Source organism: Haemaphysalis longicornis, unplaced genomic scaffold (genome assembly GCF_048455015.1).
Source record: "Haemaphysalis longicornis isolate Haplotype H1 unplaced genomic scaffold, Haemaphysalis longicornis Haplotype H1 scaffold_7, whole genome shotgun sequence".
In the NCBI taxonomy this organism is placed as follows: domain Eukaryota; kingdom Metazoa; phylum Arthropoda; class Arachnida; order Ixodida; family Ixodidae; genus Haemaphysalis; species Haemaphysalis longicornis.
Window position 1 is genome coordinate 93,546,056 of NW_027526422.1, and position 26,398 is coordinate 93,572,453.

At 51.5% G+C, this 26,398-nt stretch overlaps 1 protein-coding gene across 5 annotated transcripts in view; it reads left to right on the top strand.

Annotated features, from left to right (window-relative positions):
- The window catches only part of LOC144146106 (uncharacterized), a 593,048-nt gene that overhangs the window by 560,328 nt on the left and 6,322 nt on the right, over window positions 1-26,398 (top strand). For 4 of the 5 annotated variants that reach the window (XM_077678048.1, XM_077678051.1, XM_077678049.1 and 1 more), the window contains one exon: window positions 16,668-16,887. In XM_077678048.1, the coding sequence (XP_077534174.1) occupies window positions 16,668-16,887 (220 nt within the window). Of the gene's footprint in view, window positions 1-16,667; window positions 16,888-26,398 lie in introns of those variants that run through there. The other variant, XM_077678053.1, reaches the window with a different exon arrangement.

The following is a 26,398-nucleotide window of genomic DNA, read 5'->3' on the forward strand; positions in this document are numbered from 1 at the left end:
GCTCTGTTGAGTTGTATGATCAAGCCCAGCACTTTAAGCATAGAGACACTGGGCACAGAATTATTGGGAATTTTAGATGCGAAGCATCTCTTGTTCTCGGCTCCGTCGTCCATCGTCCGCCCATCGGCACCTTTCCCCCGACACTATAAAAAAAGAAATAGTTAGCGGTGCCTGGTTTCGATCCCACGACTCTCTGGCCGCAACGGGAGGTACGTGGCGCTCTTCCCACTGTGCTACAAAACCGACATAGCACCAAGGGCTACGAACGCGGCTTATGTCCTTGACTCATTCAAGCTACGTCAAGAAGCTACTGACACAACGTAGGCACGCGAAGCTGAACGTCATCGGAAACGACGAACTGAAAACTTTAGAGGAGGATGTTGAACTTTCCGTGGGAAAGCTGTGGCTGGAAGCGCCACGTGCCTTGCAGCTCAACCAGAGAAGAAGACGAAGGGGGCGGGCAGCGGGGTAGGAGTGTGACCATGCAATAAAGAATGACAAGAACCAAGAGGTGTTCGATCAGGTAACGCCGGTGTCGGTCTCTTCGCTGTATCTACATTTCTCTACATTTCTCTGTCTCTACATGGGGGTTCACACTACGTTCCCATTCGTGCTCCGATAAATGAAACAACATAACGGCAACACAATGGAACCTACACGGAACCCCTATGATGCTTCGCATCCTCCTCATGGTTCCCCAGGGGAAGATGGTGTAATTTTTTTATCACTATGTCTGGAGTGTATGATGACCGGCGGGAAGCAGGGAGGGTCATGAGTTCCGACTTATTAGAGGAGCACTCAGGACCGGCGAATGCCGCTTCCGCAACTACGACGTCTTTGCCTGCCTGAACCGCCTCAACTTGTGCATCACTACGTCCGGCGCACTAGAGAGTGAGGTCATCGGCATAAAAACTATGTTTAATTTGTGCGATTTGAGTTAAGCGTTTAGGGAGATTAAGAAGAGTCAGGAGGGGAGAGAGGACTGCTCCTTGAGGGGTACCAACTGAGGGCATGTGAATAGTGTCGGATACTAGGTCACCGACGTGTACTACAGCAGTGCAATCAGTGAGAAACTCTTTAATGTAAATGTAAACTTGCTGCACCGGGTGAATCATTGTCAGATTTGGAGGATAGCTTTGTGTGAAACTCTGTCCAAGGCTTTAGAGAAGTCTAAGCCTAGAAAAACAGCTGTATCTACCTTAGATGGAGGGATGATGATCTCATGGTGGAGTTGGAGGATGAGATCCTGGGTCGAGAGACCCTGCCTGAAGCCTAGCATTGTGTGGGGAAGTGCATTCGGCTGGGTTAGATGTTAAACTAGGCGGGTATGAAATACGTGTTCTTGAACGTTCCGTACGCTAGAAGTTAGAGATATGGGCCTGAGATATTCCAGCTTCAATGGTGTTCCAGTTTTCGCGATCAAGGTTATTTTGGCGTATTTCTATGAAGTGGGCAGAGTGCCTGTATTCCAATGGGGATTGTAAAACTGTGCAAGGATGAAGATGGAGTTGTTCAAGTTTCGGAGGAGTTTATTGGTAATACCATCTTGCCCAGGCGCCGAGCCAGGCCGGATCTTCATGAATGCTGCTCTAACATCCGTTTCTGCGATTTCCCTGTCGAAATCCGGATTACTATTGCCTGCGTATGCCGGGAGCTCTATGGTGTTTCGTATGGGTTATATAAAGTGTACTAAGCCGTTCGAGGAGCTGTGTATCATCACCGGGCAATTGTTGAACGATATTTATGAGCCGATTATTAGTAGCTGTGCGCGATGGACTGGGATCCAGCATGTGTTTAAGGGGACCCTGCAACACTCTTTGAGCAGTGCAAATAAACCTGCGCGACATTTAGATTGCACTGCCAGGAATAACTGAGCCAAATATTACACGTGCACGTGAAGCGGTGAGCGCGCAAATCGATGTGAAAGACGCGGAAAAACCAACCGCTCTCTCTTCCGTTGTCCTCATTAAGCAACCCCTGGCATGGCCTAAGGGACGTCACATAGGCCATGGCTGCCTGATCGGCTGTCACTGGTCAACTTCGCGGCTAGATTCTCCCATTTCCGTGGTCGTCATCACTGTGTACGAACCTCTTCTATGCCTGAACCTGTAGGCACAGTTTTGCTGTTTCTTTTGTGTTTTGGGTGCGCGCGGAGTTTTAGTAATGAGCGCAATACTTCCCTTTCAACAGGACCACTCGACTACAAACGTTTATTGCTTCAAAAACGCCCTACCAGCCCGAGCGGCCACTTGCGAGCAGGCACCCATGCCTGCTTTTTTGTGGCACCAGACCGGAAATAGGCTCCTCCGCATTGCGGAGAAAAGGAGAAAACTACCCGGCATGTGATATATCGAAGGCCTCCGAAGAGAACGTCACGAGCCGCCCCCCTCTCCGGGAGAGAGCGCGCAGCTTTCGTCGCGTTGTCCGTGGTCGAGTTGAGAGGGAACGATTATGCGCGATTTCTCATCGCCCGGAGTTTCGTTAATTGAGAACGGATTTTCATAATTCTTGCGGGAAAAGATTTCTGTGACCATAGACTGTGACCATTTCTGTGACCATAGTCCATTACTAGTAGTCGATGCCAAGTGTTGCAGGGTTACTTTAAGGAGGGCCCAAGTACGCCTCATACTGAGGTTTCCTTTCATCAACGTGGCTAACTGGGCGTGTTGGTTTAACATGATTAGGAGAAGACAGCGCGGTTTACACACGGACACAAGGAAGAATACTTGACACACACGAGCGCTGAACCAGCAGTTTTAATGAAAAAAAGACACTTATATAAATACGCACAATAGTCACGCTTATCTGGGTTTTTATACACGGCGCATGCGCAGAACGTCCAATTCGTTTGTAGTAAGGGCTAGTGACGGTGAACTAACGCATGCTTGCCCAAGCCTGTGGAATAATTCAGCTTCAATAATCTCCCGTGTGATACGGTCTGAGCATTTCTTTACGACAGCAGTTCTATCAAAGAACGGCACACATCCGCACGTGCGGCAGTGCTGCGCTAAATATTCATCGAGCACTTTCTTTTCGAGTGCGTTGTTTACCTTCTTTGCATGTTCTCTTAACCTGTCATTCAGACATCTTCCGGTTTGCCCTACGTAAAATCTTTTGCAGCGGAGTGGAATTTTGTAAACTACCCCTTCCACGCATTCAACATATGCCTTCCTGTGATTCGTGTTGCAGTGCCTTCCCCGCACGGCCTCTGGGTCGCTCAATCTGCACAGCTTCAAAAGCTGTGCATATAACGTAAATGCAAATAAGGTGAACAACGCACTCGAAAAGAAAGCGCTCGATGGATATTTAGCGCAGCACTGCCGCACGTGCGGATGTGTGCTGTTCTTTGATAGAACTGCTGTCATAAAGAAATGCTCAGACCGTATCACACGGGGGATTATTGAAGCTGAATTAATCCACAGGCTTGGGCAAGCATGCGTTAGTTCACCGTCACTAGCCCTTACTACAAAAGAATTGGACTTTCTGCGCATGCGCCGTGTATAAAACCCAGATAAGCATGACTATTGTGCGTATATATAGGTCTTTTTTCATTAAAACTGTTGGTTCAGCGCTCGTGTGTGTCAAGTATTCTTCCTTGTGTCCGCGTGTAAACCACGCTGTCTTCTCCTAATCATTCCTTTCATCTCTTCACACTCTTGGCCCCACTGGGCTCGGGCGAGCTCAGAGGTATGAGATTATATTATTGTAGCTATGGTGGCTAACCTTACTTTAAGGCGTTTATTGTGTTTAAGCTTGCGCCATCTACGCTGTATGCTGTGTTAGGCCTCACAAATGTGATGCAGGTGGGAGTCTACTGTTTCTGCAGGTATTTCAGAGTACACAGTACTCTCGTGAGCGCGTTTGTAATCGATGGTTTGATTGACCCATGACTGATACGTGTAATAAGTAACCTCGTTTGACTCCGATATCTCCACCGCACAGGTTTTTCTAAAGGCATCCCAGTCTGTATGAAATCGTTGGCGGAGACGGCGGGCAATTTCTGATTGGAGTCGTAGATCGAGCTGTACCATACAAAGGTCGCTTCCTAGGGTATGTGGTGTGCAGAGCCATTTAACGTCTTTGATTCCGTGCGAGAGGGAAAGATCTGGGGGGTGTCTTTTTGCGCGCTGTTGCCTATTTTTGTAGGAATAGAGGGATCGGACTCGATCGTAAGACGTTGACCATGAGTGAGCTCCCATAGGAGATGATCCTTGCGAGTGGTATTCGTTCAACCCCAGGCCGTGTGTGGGGCATTGAAATGGTCTAATATGAGTAGAGGATGAGGTTGTGAAGCCTGAATAGCAAGGTGGAACAGTTGCTTGAATGTGTGTGAGTGCGCACGGGGGGGGGGGGGTACTATACATTGAGGATATACAACTGGGAGGCTTTTCTTTTGGGGGGCTAAACGACAACCAAATTTTGTGGGATATAATAGTGTAAAATTGCAAACGTTCCCCTGGAATGTTATGTGGGACCATTACCACATTGTATGAGTTATCCTTGGATTGTAAGATCTGATAGCCCGTCTACTTGACGTTCGGTCCGAGTTCTTATAAAGCTATCGCAGGAGGAGCTTTTGGTTCTGTGGAAACAAGTAAGTGCAGGTTAGAGCGCTTGCGGGTAAAGCCTCTGCAATTACACTGCCAAACAGAAAACGGGGCTTCAGGCTTATTCTAAACTAAATTCACTAGGTGAGAGGGGGGTGTTTTGCGGCCAATTTGGTCTCTGGCAGGGGCGACAATTCCCCGAATAGAATTAAGTATATCGTCCCGAAGCGATTCAATGGTTGCCTGAATGGCTGCCTGGTTGGCCAAGAGGATTTGGTGGAGTTGTAAGTATTGCTTCTTCTTCTGTGCGAGAGCTGCTTGGCACGCAGCCTCGATCCCAGGGAGACGATCGTCTGATGTGGAGGATGTGGCGTAGGAAGTGGGATTAGCCGTGGCTTTGCGCTTTTCAGGGGTGGTATGGAAATATCCGTGGGGGCCAGACTTGGCTGCTCCGATTGAACGGGGGGAATATCGGGATGAGCGGGGAGTTTCTGTCTTAAGAGACTGTTTTCGCGCTTTAAGGCTTCATTTTCTTGTTTCAAAATGGGGATTTCTGCCCTGATAGCTTGGAATTCTTTAAGAATTTTATTTTGCGTATGAGGGGAAGATGAGACACGCGAGAGCAATAAAGATGATAGACCACTGGGAGACGGGCACTGGCAGCTCACCTTTGTTTTGACGGTGCCCGATGGTGGGAGCTGTGAGGCATCGGGGTGACCGAGGTGATCTCGTTGTCGATTGGGAACAGTTTCTGAGGTCTTGCCATGTTGCAGCGGAGGAAAGTACGTGGCAAGAAGAGTCCCCGCAGAAGCTGCAGTCTTTGCGTACGAAACAGCAGGTCGGCGTGGTTGGTAGCGCTTGGGACACGCTGCCGTCCCAGTAGCATGACGGCTTTCACAAACGATGCAATTCGGAGTACACGGATGATTTTCTGTGGTATTTATCAGTCCGCAGATACGGGCCTTGTAGACTCGTCTGCTCCTCAACGAGCGGCTTCTAACTACATGCTACGGGGCTGCCCCCCTGGTGAGATTTCGTAGCCGGCCCAACTCGCAAATGGAAGCCGGGGTGGCCATGCAGATAACCACTACGCTATGCAGCGTCCGCAACAAGCAGACCACATTCCCGCAGGCGATCCATCAAGGCCGCCCTGGTACTAGGCGAGCTGAGTGGCTACCTGCGTCTCTTCACGGACGGCTTTGTCAGGAAAAGCACAGGAGGGGCGGCGGCTGCGTGCGTGGTGCTTTAGCTTGGAGTTTCGTGGGACTTCCACCTCCCTTACCTGCCTCTTTCAAGAGGGCGCACCTGGCCGGGCTGCACCTGGCGGCCGACCTCCTCTTCGAGAGGGGGATCTGGGCCACCCCGGAACGGACTCCAGGCCTCCTGTGCTAAACCTGCATGTGGCCGACCACCCCAGGAACGGCCAGCCCAGGAACAGAGGCTACTCGGAGCGCTCCTTTGCGGTCAAGCTGCACACGGTGGCCTCCCGAGGCGGCGACCTGGCCTCCACTGGCTGCCGGGCCACACTGGCCACCAGGGACAACAACGACTCTGACGTTCCAGCCAGGGAGGACAATCAGGAGGGCACCTCAGTTACCCGGGACACCTCCATATTCGACTAGGCCCGCACCGTCCTTGCCCGCATGGTGCAGACAATGCACTCCGACCCCCGGGTTGCGAGTGGTCTGTTGCGATGGCCGCTGCCAGCATGCATCAGCAGGGACGCCCGCTGCCTGCTGCTCCGCATGCGGCTCGACTGCTGCAATGTCGCGGGGAACCTGCACCGACACTGGCGCACGGACTCCCCAACATGTGCGGACTGTTCGGAACCGGAGACTCTGGAACGCCCACTCTGCTTCTGCCCCACCTACACGGCGCTGAGAGCAGAGCTCCACGGAGCGCTCCAGCGTCGATGCCTTCCCAGCGCCGGCAGGCATGAAGGATCTTCAGTTCCAAAGGGGCCTGCAGCAATCCAACGGGAAGTCTTCGCCATCTGCTCTACTACACGGAGACCACCGGCCTCACCCAGCGGCTGTAGACCGGACTGCAGTAACTGACTGATGTGCCCAGGCTAACAGCCCTATCTCTTATTCTTTATCCCCTTTTATACCTCTCTCTCTCTCTACTATATCCTTTCACTGCTCGTGTGCTCCGCTCGTCTACTCCACTGCTCGTCTACTGGGTTGTATAAAGCTAAGCTCTCTGCCAGGCTGACAAATATCCCCAGAGCAGTCCCTTTTTTTGTGAAAAGGAAGGGACGGGAAAATAGAACCCAGAGCACGGAGGCCACCGTTCTGAGATGCTACCTTTTCTTTCTCTACTATTCATCATCTTTTTCTACAGCCTCCCCTCCAGGAAGATACAGACCAATTCCCACGAACCCCCTGCTCAATATCCTCCCCCCTGTAGCAAGACGTAGGCTTTATCTCAGACATTTTGATGTCTAGAATCCTCTGTCTTTGTGAGCACCCATCTTGCAAGTCCGTTTCAGTCACAAGGTCATCTCAGTAAAGCTTGACCAGGCTCTTAGCGTTCGTCTTCGCAAATTCTTCCCGTGAGACCAAGTTGTATGATTGATGCTAGAAGTCCCCCTTGAGAAGCTCCCTCCGCAACTGTACGTGGGGTAGATGCACCAGTTGATATTTCTGGCGGCCTGGAACAGCCTTTTTTTTCGGGCATGCTTCTATGAAAGCAAGGGCGTTGCTGAAGATGAGTTGCTCTTTTTGGCAAACCTGCTTGCTACATGGTGGCAGTCATTTTACTTTTGTAATGCCTTCTATTTATCTGTACAGTTCGTTCTTACAGACTTTGACAGCTTCACAGCGACCCTTTGATACTGTCTGTGGACTTGGGGGAAGCATCTGTTGACTTGTCTGAAACAAATTTGGCACTGAATGATAGTATACCTTCGTCAAAACCATGCTGTGATTGTCCCTTTAGGCCAAGCCCTCCCGCGGCCGAGGGGTGTACTTCCAGAGAGTACACGTGGTCTCGCTTTCTTTTGATGTGGAGTCCGCTTCATACTGGCTAGCTGATTTTCTGGTGGTTGTTTCAATTATTTGTTCTTTCTTCGGAGCAGTCTCGGGCCCGACAGAGCATTCCCGGTGCGATATCTGCCAAGTGGCCGTGAGCTGGAAGTCTGCATTCTGCTTGCCAAATCCTCCCTGTGGCTGAGCTGTGAGAACTGTTTCCAGAGTGGTGGAGACTGACAGATTGTCTGAGGTGTCCAGTATGGGAGATATCAAGGATAGTAAGGGGATTTCGTTTGAGAGAAAGAATAAACTTTATTAGGCCTGCAGGCGGTGGGGTGCCCCTGACGGGGAACCGTGGTGCCGCGACGCGGCCGTGACGTCGTTACGGCAGCGCCTCTCGGGCTGCACCCGGCCATGCTCTACAGGGTCGGTAGGATTGTACCCCCCTCCCCGCATCGCACGCCGGCCACTGTCGCTCGAGGGCCTGCCACCGCAACCTGCTGGACGAGCAGTTGTTGGGTGTGGTAGTTCTCACTCCCCTTCGCAGGGTTATACTGCGGTGGGAGCGTAGTGATCTCGCTGGCCTCACGCGGTCTTAGCTGACAGTTTCATAAGGAATGAGCCGTAGTGGCTCGCTTCCGCTCGCATAGTTTACAAATGTCACTCTCATACACCTCCGGACACACATGTCTGGCCAGCACTGGAGTTAATATAGAGTCAGTCTGGGACTGTCTGTATAACACTGCCAACGCTCGGGTAAGCCCTGGATGCGGGGGTGGCACGGTCCTTCTGTTGAGTCTGTACCACTGTAGCACCTCACGATAGGTGGTCAAGAAGTCCTTGTTGCCTTGGAGAGGCTGCCACTCCGAGACGCCAGCACCACTAGCCGCCGCGCGGTGGACCAGTCCTGGCGCGGCGACATGGGCCGTCTCGTTGTGGTTGGCGTTGCCCCGGCGGGACACACTGAAACCCATGTGTGCCGGAAACCACTTCACGAACACTGCACTGTCACGCACTCCTACCGCACGGAGGACACGCGGCGCGAAATAGCACACCTTCTTCTGGGAGTAGTTTAGCATTGCTGCCTTCGAGTCACTGAGCACCGTGGTGCACCGAGGATCCACGATGGCCAGGGCAATGGCCATATCCTCTGCGTGCAGGGCCCTGGTGACCGGACGTCGTCTGTTGTAGCTGCCACTACTGCAGCTGCAAAGGTGGTGTGTTTACTCTGGTGTTCGGCCGCATAGACGCAGACCGCGCTGGTGTCCTGTGCATGGAGGTCCACCAGAGCTCTCGCTCTAGAAATTCGGCGATCGTGGTTGTGCTCGGGATCCATGTTTCTGGGTAGAGGACAGACGATGAGATGGTGGCGTATGCCTCCCTGGATTTGTTCTTGAGACGCGTGCAGGCCGCCTCGGGGGAGGAGACCCACTCGGTGGAGGATGTGCCAGCCCGTCCGTGTTCTAGATAGTCGCTCAAGCTGAGTGGTGCGCTGGGCCTCGGTGATCTCGTTTAAGGTGTTATGGACTCCCAGAGCGAGCAACTTCTTAGTGCTAGTGCTCTGGAGAAGTCCCAGCGCTGTCTTATAGGTCTTGCAGATAATGGCGTCCATATTTTCCCGTTCGCAACGTCGCCAGTTATGGAAGGCGGCCACGTACGCCATGTGGCTGATGGCAAACGATTCGACGAGACGAGTGAGACTGGATTCTTTCATGCCTGGATGCCGCGTGGAGATGTGGCGGATGAGGTGGACCGCTGCAGCGCCCTTCGTGGCTGTTTTGTTAACCGTGGAACCGTTGGTCCGATTCCGCTCGATTAAGAGACCCAGAACCCGTATTTGGGCGACTTCGGGGATCGCCTGGCCCCCTGCCGTGCGTACAGTAATGGGAGTTGGTGTTTGCCCCTTGCGTGTGCCTGTTGGGGGGAGAATGAGTAGTTCTGATTTGGATGGCGAACATATGAGGCCCGTGCCATCGAGCTGGTCTTCGATGACTGCTACTTGGAGAGTATCTTCGGTGTGTCCGTCGCTTCCTCCCTTGACCCATAGTGTGAAGTCGTCGGCATAGATGGTGTGCTGAACATCCGGCATCTGACTGAGGCGGTTGGCAACTCTGATCATGACCAGGTTGAAGAGCACCGGCGATATCACTGATCCCTGGGGGGTACCTTTGCTACCCAGTTGCTTCTCGGGTAACTCGAGCTCTCCTGCGCACAGCTGCGTGTAACGACCCGTAAGAAAGTCCCGCATGTAGTCATACATTCGTCGTCCCATGTTTAGGTGGGAGTCTTGCGCTAGGATCGCAGTATGCCGCACTCTGTCGAAGGCACTTTGGATGTCGAGGCCCTGCACCGCCTTCTTGTCCCGGGTATTGATCACGTCGTCGATGATCTCCTGTTTAAGGAGGAGTATGGCATCTTGCGTGCTTAGGTGGCCCCGAAGCCCTATAAGAGATTTGGGGTAGAGTTCGGTGTCTTCGAGGTAGCGCTGCCATCGATTTAGCAGGACATGTTCTAAGACCTTGCCCATGCACGCGGGGAGCGAAATCGGCCGGAGGTGGTCGATGCCAGGAGGTTTACCCGGCTTCGAAATTACGACCGACCTGGCCGTCTTCCACTGTCTCGGGAGGCGACCCGTGTGCCAGCACTTGTTGTAGTTACGCGTTAATGCGGCAACAGCCTGTTCGTTGAGCTTCTTAAGGGCCTTGTTTGTCACCCGGTCAGGACCCTCCGCCTATTTGCAGTTGAGTGCTGGCAGGGCTGCCCGCACTTCGCAGACTTCAATATCCCGATCGAGGGCGTCATTGGCCGCGCCTCCGTATACCGGGTGCTGGCCAGTGGGGGAATCGGAGAGATACCTGTCCTCGAGGCACCTGCACACCTCAGATTCGCCCCGCTCCGTGATGGCTTTGTGAAGGATACGAGCGAGGGTGTTCTGCTGATAGCCCTTCGTCTTGGACTCATCGAGCAGGTGCCGGAGCAGCCGCCATGTCCTTACTTTGTGGAGTTGGCCATCGGCCTCGTTGCATACCTCGTGCCACTGTTGTGCGATGAGCGCTTTGCAGTGCTCTTGGATCTGTTGCTTGAGGGTGGCAACTTTCTTCCGGAGGCGCCTGTAAGTGCGTTGCTTCCTCCAGCGCGTTTGTATGGAGCGCGTGGCCTCGAGCAAGTGGGCGAGGCGGCTGTCCATTCGGCCAATGCTTTCGTCAGTCTCGACCATTTGGGTCGCCTCGGCCGTGGATTGCATGACGGCTGCCGTCCACGCCTCGATGTCTTCGATTTCCGCACTTTGCTCAGGTAGACACCGCCGGAACTTGTTCCAGTTCGTGAGCTTGTGTATGCGGGTGTTATGTGCACCCTTGGGATCCAGGAGTGGAACGCGCACTTCGAAAACATAGTGGTCGCTCCCGAGTTCCTCGCCCGTGTTCTGCCATCGCGTTCCCGGGTTGGCAGCTGCCGTCCTAATGAAGGTAAGATCCGTGGTGGTATCGTGGGTGACTCATGTACCAATACGCGTGGGGTACGCCGAATCCGTGAGTAGCTGCAGCATGGCTTCAATTGCGTCTTCCAGCAGGTTGCGGCCCTTGACGGTCGTTTTCGTTTAACCCCAGTCTTGCTGCAGTACGTTGAAGTCGCCCCCGATCAGAAGTGTGCTTCCGGTGGCCAACTGGTTCGCTCGGTGCAGGAGAGCCCGAAAGCCTTGTTTGCGATGGGTCGGATTGCTGTACACCGTGGCGAGGAAGATGCGTTCTTTCTGTTTCTTGTCAACAATCACCTCCAGCGACAGTGCTCAATCGCACTGTTCTTGATGAGGCTATGTTCCACCAAAGTAAGGGCTCTGCGGACGAAGATGCACACTCCCCGGCCGGCCCCTGTGGATGTCACACGTGCGCTGGGTGGGCATGCGTGCACCCGATATCCAGAGAGCTGCGGCGGGGACTCACTGAGCGTTTCTTGTAGAATAATAACATCGGGCTTGCGATTGATATGTCGGAGGTATTGCTGCAGTTTGGCTTTCTTACCCGCATATCCGTTGCAGTTCCATTGCCATACCAATAAGTCTCGTTCTGGTGGGCTCATTGCGGAAAGTGTCTGGGCGTTGGCTGCTGATTAACCGGCGGGAACTGCTGGGGGTCCCCGCATAAGCGAAGGTGCGACATTAGCAATTGCAGTTGAGTTTGCGTCTGCATCATCATGGTCTGCATGTTGCCACACGTTTGCTCTAACTTCGCGCTGCGCTCGTTGAAGGCATGAAGGCGTCAGTGCGTTCCTCCAAGTTCTCAAGCCGCACTAGCAGCTTCCGCTCCTTGGCGGCCTCGAGTGGCCTGCGCTTAGGGGTCGGCTCCGCTTCCCGCTGCTGAATTCGTGGGTCCTGTTCTGGTCGTGCTTCCGCTGTGGCTACCTCTGCAGGTGGCTGGTTGCCTGTTGGTGATGGCTGCCGTTCGGAGGGCGCTTGCTATTGTAGGGCGAGGAGGCGGTCCAACTTCGTGTTAATATCCGTGTTTATGCGTTCAAGTTCGGTGATCTTCTGGCGCAGTTGTGCGTTTTCGTTCTGGAGAGCCTTCATCGCGGTTTCCGTCGCTGGGGATGGCCGTAGAGGCGTCTTGGGTGTTATCAGGGCGTCGGCCCAGGCGACTCGCTCACGGGTTACCGACGGCTGTCGAGCGCGACTCATGTTGCGCCTACTGTTAAATCGGCGTCTGCTATAGCCGCGCGTTTGCGATCTTTCTCGTGTGCCTTCGGGCGGCTCGGAGCGCAGTGACGGGAAATCGAGAGCTGCGTTGCGTTCCGGGAAGCGTTGGCTGCCTAGGGCATCCATCTTGCGGCTCCATTGCTGACGCTTGACAACATAGGGCACGTTGAACTTGTTTGTGCACTCGCGAGCTCCGGTCACGTGACGGCCGCCGCACAGCTTGCATTTAGGCGTGCAATGGTGGTCGTGGTCCGCGTTAGGGTTAGCCTCGACACATGCAATGCATACGCGGGTGTCAGGGAAGGGGCACACATCACTTCTACGGCTGACTTTGCCAAATTGTCTGCATACATCGAAGTGCTTCCTGTATAGGCCGCACCACAGGAGAATCGGGCCGTATTTCACATAGTTGGGAACCTTGGGCCCCTCAAACAAGATGATTACCACTGTTGTATTGCCGATTCTGTGCGCTTGTAATGCCGGAGGATTCGCCTCCGGCATTACAATGTTGCCTCCGGCATTCAGGGTTGCCTCCGGCATTGACGATGTTGGCGTTGACCTCCACGGGGGAGTCCTCGACCGCGATTCCTCTAATCACGCCTTTCACGGTGTCTTCGTGTGCCGCTTGGTACGCGCTGACGTCGCAGTTCCTGCCTCCTATGAAGAGGCCTTGCATACTGACATATAGCCCCGCTCGGCGGGGGTCGGGGTGCTCACCACGATTTTATTTTGGGCCACGTTGGTGCAGATTGTATCCGCGTTTGCTTCTTGTTACGGAATTCTTCTTGCCGCTGCGACAAAAGCGGACATGATACTCGTCGCCTCGGTTTTCGCTATGTTTAGGCCTCCACGTGGCCGTACTATTACCTTGATATCGTCCTTTTGCAGTATCAGTGGCATGCGTGCTGCCTTCGTAGCCGCTGCCGTGGCTCTCCTGGCGTAACGAGCTCGCTCTCGCTCTCTCGACGTATGTTCAGTCGCTGGGGACTCACCAGCTTTCGAAGCGTCGGCGGCGTCGGCGTGCTTGGCGCGCTTGCCCACCGTCGTCCAACCCGCCGTGTCTCTTGGAATGATGTCGCTGCCTTCAACTCCGATGCTCGTTCGGCCGTGGTGGCTGCCGAGCTGCAGATCCGGGCTCTTTTCTTCCACTTGGTCGCCTCTGGTATCAATCAGTGCCGGGGATGGTGCCGCGCACTATAATGTCAATGAAACTGTAATAATTAGCAATTAACGCTGCGATAATTGACATACCAGTGGGAGCCGACGTGAAGCGCGTCCGCCAGGATTTCGTTTCGACACCAATCAGACACACCTCCTGCATCGTATGTTAGTCTCGCCTTCTGTTCGGGTAAATCTGGCGTAAATCTGCCGCTTGGGTTGATGCTTTGCAATGTTATATTCGGCAGCGCTTCAGCGATGGTATTTCCAGATTACGCCACTGACGTCTTGTCCGTTGTTGGCTTCCTGAAGGCGTCCTTATTGAAGTGCGTCTTTGAAGCGTTGAAAGCCTGTTGCACTACTGGAGGGTGTACAGTTCGATCCGCGACGGAGTACTGCCTTGCTGATGGGAAGAGTGCTCGTTGAAGTTACCAACGCTTCCCATTGATGTTTGGGATCCGGAGGCATCGGCTTGACAATTTTTCGCTTTCATTACCTCCGTGGTGCTGTGCACTGCACTTTGCGTAAAATATTATACAATTCCAGAGGCGTTAGCTGACTGCTCGTCTGCTGTGTGTCCCTCCCGCAGTTTAGCACCAATTGGCCCGCTCGTTGGCCCAGACTGGAAGGGGCGCAGCCGTGGATCACAGGTCGCTAGCATTCTTTCTTGACTAAAGGGAATATTTCTGGCGACTGGTGCTCCCAGGATGCGTTCCAAAGGTGGGTGTAGCAAGATCATCGGCTAAAGAAGTTCGGCCCACATCTCGATGGAAAGGTCATTGTGTTGAAGAGCTTCGAGCCCTCTACTTTCCGTGGCAACACTTGCGGCCAACTCACCGTAGATTCTGACTACTTCAGCGTTACTAGGAAAGAGTCGGTCATGAATCGCAAGGAGTTTGTCGATGTCCTTTTCGTCGTCGAGCATGCTGCGAGCATCATTAAGGTGTCTCAGCTGTCGCGTTCAGTCTCGTCGAAATAGTCATCTTGAGGTGCTCCATCGTTGTGGCATTCCTCCCTTCATCCGTGTGGTCAGGGCACTGCATTCCAGATGAATCTTCTTTCATCACTTCTGCCCCACCATTCGTGGGTAGAGAGGAGATACGTTTCCTCACACGATTTAGGTACGAAATCTGAACAACGGGACGGCCACACAGAAGACAGAGCATAAAGGCCACCATTCTAAATATCTACTATTTTCTAAGGCTTCGTTATCTTTTTCTGCGTCTTTCTTTCCCTTCAAACCGCTACCACCACTACACCCGTCACTTCTACCAGATCTCACGTAGCCAAGAAACACGCAGCTTCTCGGAGATATAAAGCTTATTGCAGCCAACTTGTGCTCCGCTAAGAAGTCAAAGCTTACACAAGCGGCGACAAAGCAGTCAACTAAATGACATGCGTAGGTGAGCGTTGCGAAAACACATGCTGGAGTGTCAGCGCTGCAAACAATATTCTTTTGGCGGGATAGTTTCTCGAACCTTTGAATTACGTCGAGAGCACTGGAGATCAAAGAAGATTATTCTAGTCTAGTGACCTAAAAGCGAAACACTCTCCCTGTCAAATAATGAGCCGTGTGGCAAACAAAACAAAAAAAAAAACGGTACACAAATTTCGCTTTAACCCCAAATAACACAGGTGAGTTTAGGTGGTAAAACACAACACAACAAGCCAACGGACAGAATACATTGTTCGGGTCAATATCTTTCTCTTAGTGACATCCGAAGAGACGACTAAATATTTATTTGACTAGAGTTGGTGCTGCTGTTAGTTCCTCAGTCCGGGATGCTCTGACCCTAAAAGATGCATTTCCACCTGCACATGTCACATAAATATTTGCAGTTTGCAGTTTGTATACTATGAAGCTTTACCGTATAACAAGCTGCGGTACCAGAATTTTACGGATGCTTTCTTAAAACAGCCATAAACAAATGAATGAGAAATTTAGAGTTTCAGAAAATTGGTGTTATCAATGCTGCATGCTATATCTGCTTCGCTATTCATTCTGCTGGGGCCGTTTTTTTAGATGCGGAGCATCGCTTCCTTGGGGGGATGTCACTTGTCCGTGCCACGTCCGCAGCGCCTCTGATGATGATTGTGGCAGGATGTCCCTAGGGATTAGCCAACCAAAAAATCGATCACAAGATAGCTTCGCGTTCAACCACCGTCGTCATCTTCCCGTAGGGGAACCGCTGAAGAAGAAGAAGACAAAGCTGCGAAAAGGAGGGCGTGTGCATTGTTCTCAGTCGGTGCACCAACGTCCATAATAATTACCTCACCAACGCTTACATGCCAAGGATCTCTTGCTCGGGGGCACCTTAACTACGCCGGGTGGCGGGCGATCCTGCGTGGTCCTCCCCGCTACCTCCGCCGGACCTTCTCAATACAGTTTACTTCTCTCTCTCTCTCTCGGGGGCACGTCACTTGTCCGCGCCCCGTCCACACCGCCTCTATGATGATTGTGGCCGGATGCCCCTAAAGATTGGCCAACCAAAGAATCCATCACGAGATAGTTTCGAGTTCAACCACCGTCGTCATCTTCCCGTAGGGGAACCGCTGAAGAAGAAGAGGGAGAAGAAGGCAAAGCTGCGAAGAGGCGGGCGTGTACGTTTCTAATTCATCACGAGATAGCTTCACGTTCAACCACCATCGTCATCTTCCCGTCTGGGAACCGCTGAAGAAGAAGAAGGAGAAGAAGACAAAGCTGTGAAGGGGAGGGTGTGTACGTTCCTCTCAGCCGGTGCACCAACGTCAACAACCTTTACCTCACCAACGTTGAAGGAGACTACCGATTCTACCACGGAGATGACAACATCGACAAGAACATGATATACGAGTTTCGGCGCCTCAAGAACAACCGCCTACTCACTGTCACACAACTGTGCTTGCATGCCTTTGCCACCGGTGTGGACCCCGACGTGGAATTCCCTCTGGTGCTACTAAACACCAGATAACTCAACATAACGGCAACACAATGGAACCACAGGGAACCCCCATGTGCTTCGCATCCTCATCAGGGTTCCCAACGGGAAGATGGTGTAATTTTTTATTAAATTCACAGTGATTCTTGGTGAAAGATACGACCAGACACGCTTACTTTTCTAAAACCGTGCCGTCTCTGACTGACAGATTTGTAGAGCTGTGTGCAAAAATTCTGCGGCGAAAAATTTTTTTACTGTTGGCAGACCTGCAATTTTTGTTGTGACAGAAGCAATGCAGTTTTGAAAACTGCTCTGTATTTCATTTGGTGTTCACTTTTCGCCTCATTTCAACTTTCCTGTTTTTGCCCTATTCCTTGAACAGAATCTTGATTGGAGTTGGCAGCTCGCAAGGATCCACCTTCCATGATTTCACCTCCTACAGAAATAGCAAACATGCGGTCACATTCAGAGTCCAGCTGGGGTTCTTCGGCGACGTCAGCCTAAGCAGCGAGAAAGAAGAGCAAAAATTAACTTTGAACTTCGACACAGATGAGCCCGTCTGGCTACTTGTCGAAAACATCCAGATTTTGAACTTGGAAATTGTGAGTACATATTCATTTTGTATTTTCTGACATCGCTCGAAAGGCGTACTTTACTCTGATGTAAAAGTGTATGACAATTATAGATTAATACACCAAAAAAATTGCCCTTACAGAGCGCTCTACGTACAACGTAGCGTTGGATTATAACTCACAAAAATAAAAACTAAGGCTATACAATTATTTATGAAAATTCTCCTTGAAATTCATTCTACGAGATCTACATGCCTAACACATCTGTTCTTACTTGGAATGGCAGCCAGAATAAAAACTCTACGAATGTATTTATCCGAAATCCTGCAGGAAACAGCAATAGGATAGAGACGCTAATGATGATGGTATATACAGGAATATTTTTTCAGGTGACTGCATTAGCTTCCTTTACCGCACGATAGGACTGTACAAGAAAGCCGTTCGGGCGTTGACTTTCGAGAGTATGTGAACAATATACAGAGCACACTAAGCTTGTTCCAGCTTAAGCACTTGCTGTAATTCTGAGAACCACCAGTGAAACGACGGGCATAGAAAATACGTCCCTCACTGGCACAATGCCATCATGCAATCATATACTGGTTTGAACTAATTTATTGGTAAAGTTGTTTTCAACATGCGTTCCCCAAATCTGTCTATATTTAGAAATGGCGTATATTGTGCATGTATTGTGAAGGGTCTTCAACCTATAATACCATAGAAGGAGCTGAATAGTTCTGTGAGGTGTAATTTGGGTGGAGACAGATTTGACGCGGCATATTTACACCTTCGCATGCCAAGATTTTGCTGCAGAGAGCATCGTTTACGCCTGGCTTCATCCTTATTTTGTGATATCAGTATTTTGTACTTCCCTATATTAATTGTAAAAGCATTTTTTTCAATAAATGTTTTGTATAAACCCGAGTCGCGCATAGTAGTCTGGTGCAATTTTTCAGGTAGATATTCACTTTTCTGAGGGAAGTGACTGTGCAAGTAAAAAACCGTTTGTGCAACATTCGACTACTTCAAAAGCTATAAAACTAAAATATTCCAACATATGAACAGATGCTTGTAAAACTAATAGTCATAATTCTTCTCTGTTGTTAGAGAGAATAACTTTAATTAAAGCCATCGATGTTAGCCGTGCTATCGCTCTGGCTTGCTACGCTAGATGAGAGAAGAAAAACAAAAAGAAAACATAAAAAAGAAAAGATTGCGTTTTCACATTATTATAAATTTACAGTCTATAACACTTTACTGTCTCTGCAATTTCAAAAAGCCAAGAAGTGCAGGCGCCCCAAAAAATAAACGGAGCATGGCTTCTTGAAATTATAAAAATTGATATTTTATGTGGCTTCCCTCATAACTAGAATATGCGCGGGCCAAATTTATTATAGAATGACTTTCTTGAACTGTCACGTAGCCGTTGCTGGCTAAGAAAAAGGTGGAGAAATCCTCCCACAATCTCCAACCCGTGCTCCGTTTACCTTTTAAGGCACCTGTACATGCAGCCCCAAATCTTGCGATGTCTTTACCGTAAGAACGAAATGAACCGCAAGTGGGAGAAAAAAGTTCTTGAAATACGTAAAGACAAACTCGTTATTAAGGGGCAATAATTGTCGTCAGCAGTCCGCGAAAATATTCTTACGTTAGAAATTCAACGCGTAGGCCTTGCGCAGTATTGCTAAAGCCTTAAACTATTTGTATTTACGTAAGGACCCAGATATACTACCCAGTTGTGGTCGGGAAGATCAGTATAAGAACGGCTGTACAAGTAATCAGTAATTTGTTAAAAGCACATATTACCCGATGTCCACTTCCGCTCCTTTTCGTATAGTTTAGGTCAGAGCTTCAAACTACTGAACAGATATTGTTAAGCGTTAAACATCAGGGCATCTGTTCCGCGAATGCTCTGAAACTATTAATGATAATAAAGATCTATCTCTAACAGCCCATTCCTAGGGTTGTATGGGGAACCTTTATTAGAAAGTATGACCACTGGTCACGATATACGAAAGGAATGGGGAGGGAGGCTAAGAAAAAAAAAGGCTGGTCGTTCTCAGTTGGAGGAATAACGGGGCGAGTTCTTGGAACCTGCAGTTGATGTGCCAGTTCGTATTGATCGCAATAGTGAGGAGTTCGCATAGGTTTTTCAGTTCGTCGGGCGCAAAATCCGCTCAAGAAACCTGTGCTCGACCTCTGTTAATCATGATAAAAAGCAATTTCCGATAAATAGTTGTGCATCCGTAGTTTATGGATCTGTGTGTTGCTGGTGGATTTAATGGTACGGTGGCTGGGAAAGGCTGGGCACAGCCAAACTTGATGTATGAGGTCTGAGGGAGCGGTGGTATGGCAGTAAGGATATCGGGGAGGAGGGGCAGGTGTGGTGTATACCACTTGCCGATTCTTTTGCATGTGTAGGCTGTATTTGCAATATGTTTGTAATGAAGATTTCACCTGAGCGGGAAAAGGTGGTAGGTGGTGGAGGTAACCAGCTTTACACGCGTTATTGTTTTTACGCGCTAACGCGGTAGCGTTTTATAACCGAAAACCTATTAGATATACTGAAGCGATGAGAATATATTGACGAATTTTCAATAGTGGAAATTCTAGACTGCCGAAATTAGAGGTTGGCCAAAAAGAAACACTATAATTTATAAAATGCTTTTCTCTGGATTACGTGCACAAATTCGTAATAAATGCTTATCACGTACCCCTATTCACACCTTCAGGAGTCTAATATAACAGAGAAGCAGTCATTGTGAGCTTACACGGTATGACAATAATGTATCCCTAAACATACATTTTCTGGGCACAGCAGTTTATCCAGGTGTATATATCATGGTACATCTTTTTAGCCTTTTAAAGGTGTGATTTAAGAAGTTCTGCTCATCTTTTTGAATGCTTGTGAGTTGGACGTATCTACATTTGATGTTGCGAACATGAATGGCCAAGCATTTTCACAAAATACTGCTTCTATATAGAAAGGAAAGACAGTTGTTGAACCATATGTAAAAATAGCCACTGCTCTTCTTACTTAGAACGTCCATATACTGGCTACTTAGAGAAACTCATGTGCGAAATTTGGGCTGGAATACACATACTACCCTGATTTGAACTTGTCTCTGAAAGGGTAAGTGAAAAGGTTAATTTAAGAAAACACCATGACCTCCTTCAACCTGTCCTGCAGTACTATGCGACCTTTCCTGTATGCCCCAAAACATTTTCCTGGCAGTTGTCTCCGCAGGGAGACAACTGCCAGGAGACAACGCAGGGAGATGCACGGCAAACAGCCCGCACCTGTGATATCACTGTTGGAAGCCGGCGAACGTTTTTTGGGGTTGCCCCAACCGGGATATCTGGCTACCTCAATTCACGCACCGGCCTTTGCCCGTGTTTTTGTGAATGACAGGCTTCTCACCCGACAATCTCGGGCCCAGAGGCAACCCCAGTCGCTGGTCAGGTTTGCAATCCCAGCCCTCTACCCATCGTCCGGCTTCGCGACCACGGGGACTCTGTAACGAGGTGATCTGCAGGTCATCGTTGTTAGGAATGTAGAGGGGGCAACTGCAAAAAACAAGATTTAATACACCAAAACCACCGAACAGCTCTCAGCACCAGGGATGGGTGTCGTTATTACGGCGAAAAACAACAACATTGCTGCAGTTACGAGTGCCGACACCTGTATCCCTTTCGACGCACACGAGGAAACTTCATTCGTAAACACCGGTGCCTGTTTTTTGATGGTGAGAAAGCGATTCCATGACCTGCTAAGGAGAGCCCAAATTTGGAACACCTGTTCGCCACAATATACACTGAATGCCAAGAGTGCGCCAGAGTTTGCATCGTTTGTGGTGATTTCGTCACAACCTGCTTATCTCTGCCACAATCCTGAGCAGAAAATTTCTTCGGAGTAAAATATTGTCACGAAGACAAGGACGATGCAGTTGTCTTGAATGAGAAACACGTTTATTGGAGCGAACTTGTGCTCCCCTAACAACTCAAAAGAATACAGAGGCGGCGAAGCAGCGGTCAACAAAGTGACTTGCACAGGCGAGTGTCGTCGAATCGAATGCCCCGGCGTCCGCACTGCAGGCTTTTAAGTGCGAATGCACTTTATAAGCGACCCCAAACCATCCACCGCCGGCGGCGGCGGCGGCGGCGTCGGCGTCCGCAGTGCTCCTCTATATTTAAAAAAGAAACAGCATCCGGCGCCAGGTTTCGATCCGAGGACTTTGCGGCCGCAGCGCGTCGCTCTACCGACCAAGCCACGGACGCGACGCTGATATCAGTGTTAGTGACGCGCCTTATATCTTTAACGCATTCAAACTACGTCGTCAGCGGCGTGCGTTGGCGACTCAGCGGCGTTATAGCGGCTTGATAACTGCGTGGTGTACACGTGATACTACAAACCCGATGGAAGAGATGGAAGAGAAGGCGGCGAGGCGGTGGGCTGCGGGGGCCGAGCGCAAGCGCCGCAAGCGGGCCGACAACCGTGCATTCGCACTTTCACATTCTCCCCCTCGGGGAAATGCGGGGGAATTTTTTATCTTTTGGCGCGCGTGGTTCTCGAAACGTCGATTCGCATCGAGAACATTGTAGATCCAAGAAGATTATTCTGGGCTGTTCACGTTAGATCGGAATGCTCTCCCTATCACAACAGATAACACATGCGGCACAGAAAGAAAGAATGGAACACGCGCTTCCCTTGGCGCAGAGATAACACAGACCGGCGCCGCCCGGCGGTAAAAGCAAAACACAAATAAACGAACCCAATGTATGGTTCGCGGCATTACCCCCCCTCTAAGAGTGCATCGACCCGATGCTAACATAAGCGACAGTCCGAACAAATGAAAATAAAAGTTCGTCATCGTCCGTAGAAAGGTTTTAAGCGAACCACGTGGACGACTTCAGGCCGCGTGCGTCGTCGTGATGTGCCGGAGTCACCATCGGGGATCACTTCTTAGGTAAGTTGGCCATCACGTCGTAGAATCTGGTAGGGTCCGAAATACCGTCGCAGGAGCTTCTCACTGAGTCCGCATCGTCGGATGGGAGTCCAAACCCACACACGATCCCCTGGTTGGTACTCGGCGTCTCGCCGTCGGAGGTTGTAGCGGCCCGCATCCAACAGCTGCTGGTCCGTTATACGAACTCGAGCGAGCTGGCGGGCCTCCTCCGCACGTTGAAGATATCCGTGGACGTCGGCGTTTAGGTCGTCCTCTTCTACGTGCAGAAGCATGGCGTCGAGCATCGTAGTCGGCCTTCTACCGTAGACAAGCTCGAACGGCGTCAGCTGTGTCGTCTCCTGGATAGCCGTGTTGTACGCAAACGTGACATACGGGAGCACTTCGTCCCAAGTCTTATGTTGAACGTCAACGTACATTGACAGCATATCTGCGATTGTCTTGTTCAGACGTTCTGTTAGTCCGTTCGTTTGGGGGTGGTACGCCGTCGTTCTTCGGTGATCCGTGTTGCTGTAGCGTAAGACTCGTTGCATCAGCTCCGCAGTAAATGCCGTTCCGCGGTCTGTGATTAGGACTTCCGGGGCTCCATGTCGCAGCACAACTTGGCTTATAAAGAACTTCGCCACTTCTTGTGCAGTCCCCCTCGGAAGAGCGGCGGTCTCTGCGTAGCGCGTCATGTAGTCTGTCGCTACGACAATCCACTTGTTCTGTGATCGTGACGTAGGGAACGGGCCTAAAAGGTCCATTCCAATCTGTTGAAATGGTCTCGATGGGACGGCGATCGGTTGCAGAAGTCCGGCGGGTCTTGTCGGCGGCGTTTATCGTCGCTGGCAGTCACGGCAGCTCCGGACGTAGTGGGTGATGTCAGAGGTAAGGCCGGGCCAGTAGTACCTCGCCTTGATTTTTCCAATAGTGCGGGCTGTGCCCAGATGTCCGGAAGACGGGTCGTCGTGGCACGCTTCCAAAATTTCGTCACGAAGGTCCGCGGGGATGACGAGAAGGTAATTCGCTCTTGTTCCAGGGCTGAAATTCTTCTTCACAAGGACGGAGTTCCTCAGGCTGAATGCTGGTAAGCTGCGTTTGAAGGTCCTAGAAACGGCAACGTTGCATCCCTCGAGGTACTCGATTATGACATGTAAGTCGGGGTCGGCACGCTGCTGGGCGGCTAGGTCGCTCTCCGTCACGATCCCGAAGAACGCGCTGTCTTCATCAGAGTCTTGTCGTGGTGGGTCGACGGGGGCGCGGGACAGGCAGTCGGCGTCGGAGTGTTTCCTGCCGGATTTATAAACGACTGTAACGTCGAACTCCTGCAGGCGCAAGCTCCACCGCCCAAGACGGCCAGAGGGGTCCTTCAAATTGGCGAGACAACACAGCGCATGGTGGTCTGTTACAACCTTGAATGGCCTTCCATACACGTATGGGCGAAATTTTGAAATCGCCCATATAATAGCCAGGCACTCTTTCTCAGAGGCAGAATAGTTTTAAATGCAGAGCATTTCAGTAACTCACGATGTCACCCGCGTTGGCGTCCGTAGTCCGCGTCCGCATCGCTCCGCCTACACTAAATAAAAAAATAATACTTGCCGGCGCCAGGTTTCGATCCTACGACCATGCGGGCGGAGCGCAGGGTGCACGGTGCTCTACCAACTGAGCCACAAAGCCGACACAGAACGGAAGGTTACGAACGTGCCTTATATCCTTGACTCATTCAACCGTCGGCCAGAGGTGCGCCCTCTCCCCCGCGTCCTCCTCGCCTTCTCTCCGCTCGCAACGCCCTCTCTCGCCGCGTTCGGTTCGGGCGCACAACAGGTGGGGACGTGCGCAACACCCTCTCTCGCCGCGTTAGGTTCGCGCGCAAGGACAGGTGGGGCCCTCGCATCGCGCTCTCTCGCCGCGGTCTGTTCGCGCTTAAACCACATATGTCGTTCGCGCGCGCTGCGGTCGCTAACATCTGTGGCGTGATCGTGACGTCAGCATCACGCGTTCGCGTGGTGGCGATTTCGGCGCTATAACACTCTCTCGCGAGGGGCATTGGATTGGATTCGATTGGCTTGGATTGGCTTGGATTGGATTGGATTAAAGTGGATTGTGTTGGATTGTGTTGCGTCATAGCCGCGCCACGTTGCGTCATAGCCGCGGCAGGGGGTTCACGGCACGTTTCACCATCGACTTCATCGACAATGTCTACGCTAGAAGACAACAATTACAACAACAACAACCAATACGTAATCCATACGACTTGCAGGCGCGCCCCCCCCCCGCAGAAATGCTCTGCATTTGATCGTGCCCCTCGCGAGGGGGATGTTTTTTCTCCTCCTTCGACAGACCACGGCTGGCATAGGCGATTACCATTTCGCAGCCGCTTTGCTTTTGGACAAGGACGGCACCCAAGCCTATATCACTGGCGTCCGTGTGCATTTCCGTTTCGGCATTTTCTTCGAAATGAGCGAGCACGGGCGGGCTTTGCAGGCATTTTTGCAGCTCGCCGAATGCTTTTTCTTGGTCGTTTTCCCAGCTGAAAGGGGTGCTATCTTTCGTCAAGCGCGTGAGTGGCTCTGCAATGCGTGCGAACTTTGCGACGAAGCGCCGGTAGTATGCGCACAGCCCTAGAAATCTTCGCACGCCCTTCTTGTCTTTCGGCCTTGGGAAGTTCGCAATGGCTGAAGTTTTAAGTGCGAATGCACTTTATAAGCGACCCCAAACCATCCACCTCCGGCGGCGGCGGCGGCGGCGTCGGCGGCGGCGGCGTCCGCAGTGCTCCTCTATATTTAGGAAAGAAACAGCATCCGGCGCCAGGTTTCGATCCGAGGACTTTGCGGCCGCAGCGCGACGCTCTACCGACCAAGCCACGGACGCGACGCTGATATCAGTGTTAGTGACGCGCCTTATATCTTTAACGCATTCAAACTACGTCGTCAGCGGCGTGCGTTGGCGACTCAGCGGCGTTATAGCGGCTTGATAACTGCGTGGTGTACACTTGATACTACAAACCCGATGGAAGAGATGGAAGAGAAGGCGGCGAGGCGGTGGGCTGCGGGGGCCGAGCGCAAGCGCCGCAAGCGGGCCGACAACCGTGCATTCGCACTTTCACATTCTCCCCCTCGGGGAAATGCGGGGGAATTTTTTTGCCGGGTCAGGTAGGACTCCCGCGGCGTTGACGACGTGGCCCAAGAACTTGAGTTCCCCGTATGCGAAACGGCACTTTTCAGGCTTCAGCGTCAACCCCGACGTACGAATGGCCTCGAGTACAGACTCCAACCTTGCAAGGTGTTCGTCGAAAGTCCGGGCGAATACCACTACGTCGTCGAGATATACGAGGCAGGTGTGCCACTTAAGGCCAGCTAGCACAGTGTCCATGACTCTTTGAAACGTCGCTGGTGCTGTGCAGAGCCAAAACGGCACCACCTTCAACTCGTATAGGCCGTCTGGGGTTATAAATGCAGTCTTCTTTCGGTCTCTCTCGTCCACTTCAATTTGCCAGTAGCCGGTCTTCAGGTCCATCGATGAGAAGTACTTCGCGTGGCAGAGGTGGTCGAGGGCGTCGTCGATTCGGGGGAGGGGGTACACGTCCTTTTTCGTGATTTTCTTCAGTCGCCGGTAGTCAACGCAAAACCTTAATGTGCCGTCTTTTTTCTTTACGAGTACGACGGGCGCAGCCCAGGGGCTTTTCGATGGCTGTATAATGTCATCGCTCAGCATGTCGTCGACTTGAGTACGGATGGCTTCCCGTTTGTGTGAAGAGACGCGGTACGGTGACTGTCGGGTAGGTCAGGCTCCATCTTCGGTTATTATTCGGTGCTTCGCTAGAGGGGTCTGACGTAGTTTTGCGCTCGACAAAAAACATTCGCTATAGCGACGCAGCAAAGCCAATAATTTTTTCCGTTGTTCTTGCGGTAGCGCCGGCTTCACGTCGAATGGTTGCGGGAGCTTGAAGGTTTCTACGGGTGTGCGTTCAAAGTCGGCGACTGCGATCACATCACTTGCTTCTTGCGTTTCTTCGAGGAACGCAATTGCAGCTCCCTTGTTTAAATGCTGGTACTCTTCGGTGAAATTAGTGACCAAAACGTGAGATTGGCGTTGCTTAAAGTGCGCAATGCCTCTTGCGACGGAGACACCGCGGTCGAGAAGCAACCTTCGATCACTCTCTACGATAGCGTCGATGTCAGAAGCGGCATCCTCACAGTAGACGGCGATCATCAAGCTTGCGCGGGGTGGCAGGGTGATGTGATCGTCGGCGATCCTGACAGCAGCACGGTGATCGGGGTTCGGCTGCGGCGTCGAGGAGTGATCGGAGGAAAATGTTATCGACTTGGTCTGCAGATCAATTATTGCGCCGTTGTCCGTCAAAAAGTCCATTCCGAGAATCACGTCGCGGGAGCAGTTAGGCAGAACGACGAACGCCGCAGGGTACGTTGTGCCGTCTATGGTGACGCGCGATGTGCACGTTCCACTTGGCGTCACGAGGTGGCCTCCTGCTGTGCGTATGTGCGGACCGTCCCATCTGGTCATACCTTTCTTCAGTTTAGACGCAAATGGTCCGCTCATTACCGAATAGTCAGCTCCCTTGTCTACGAGGGCGA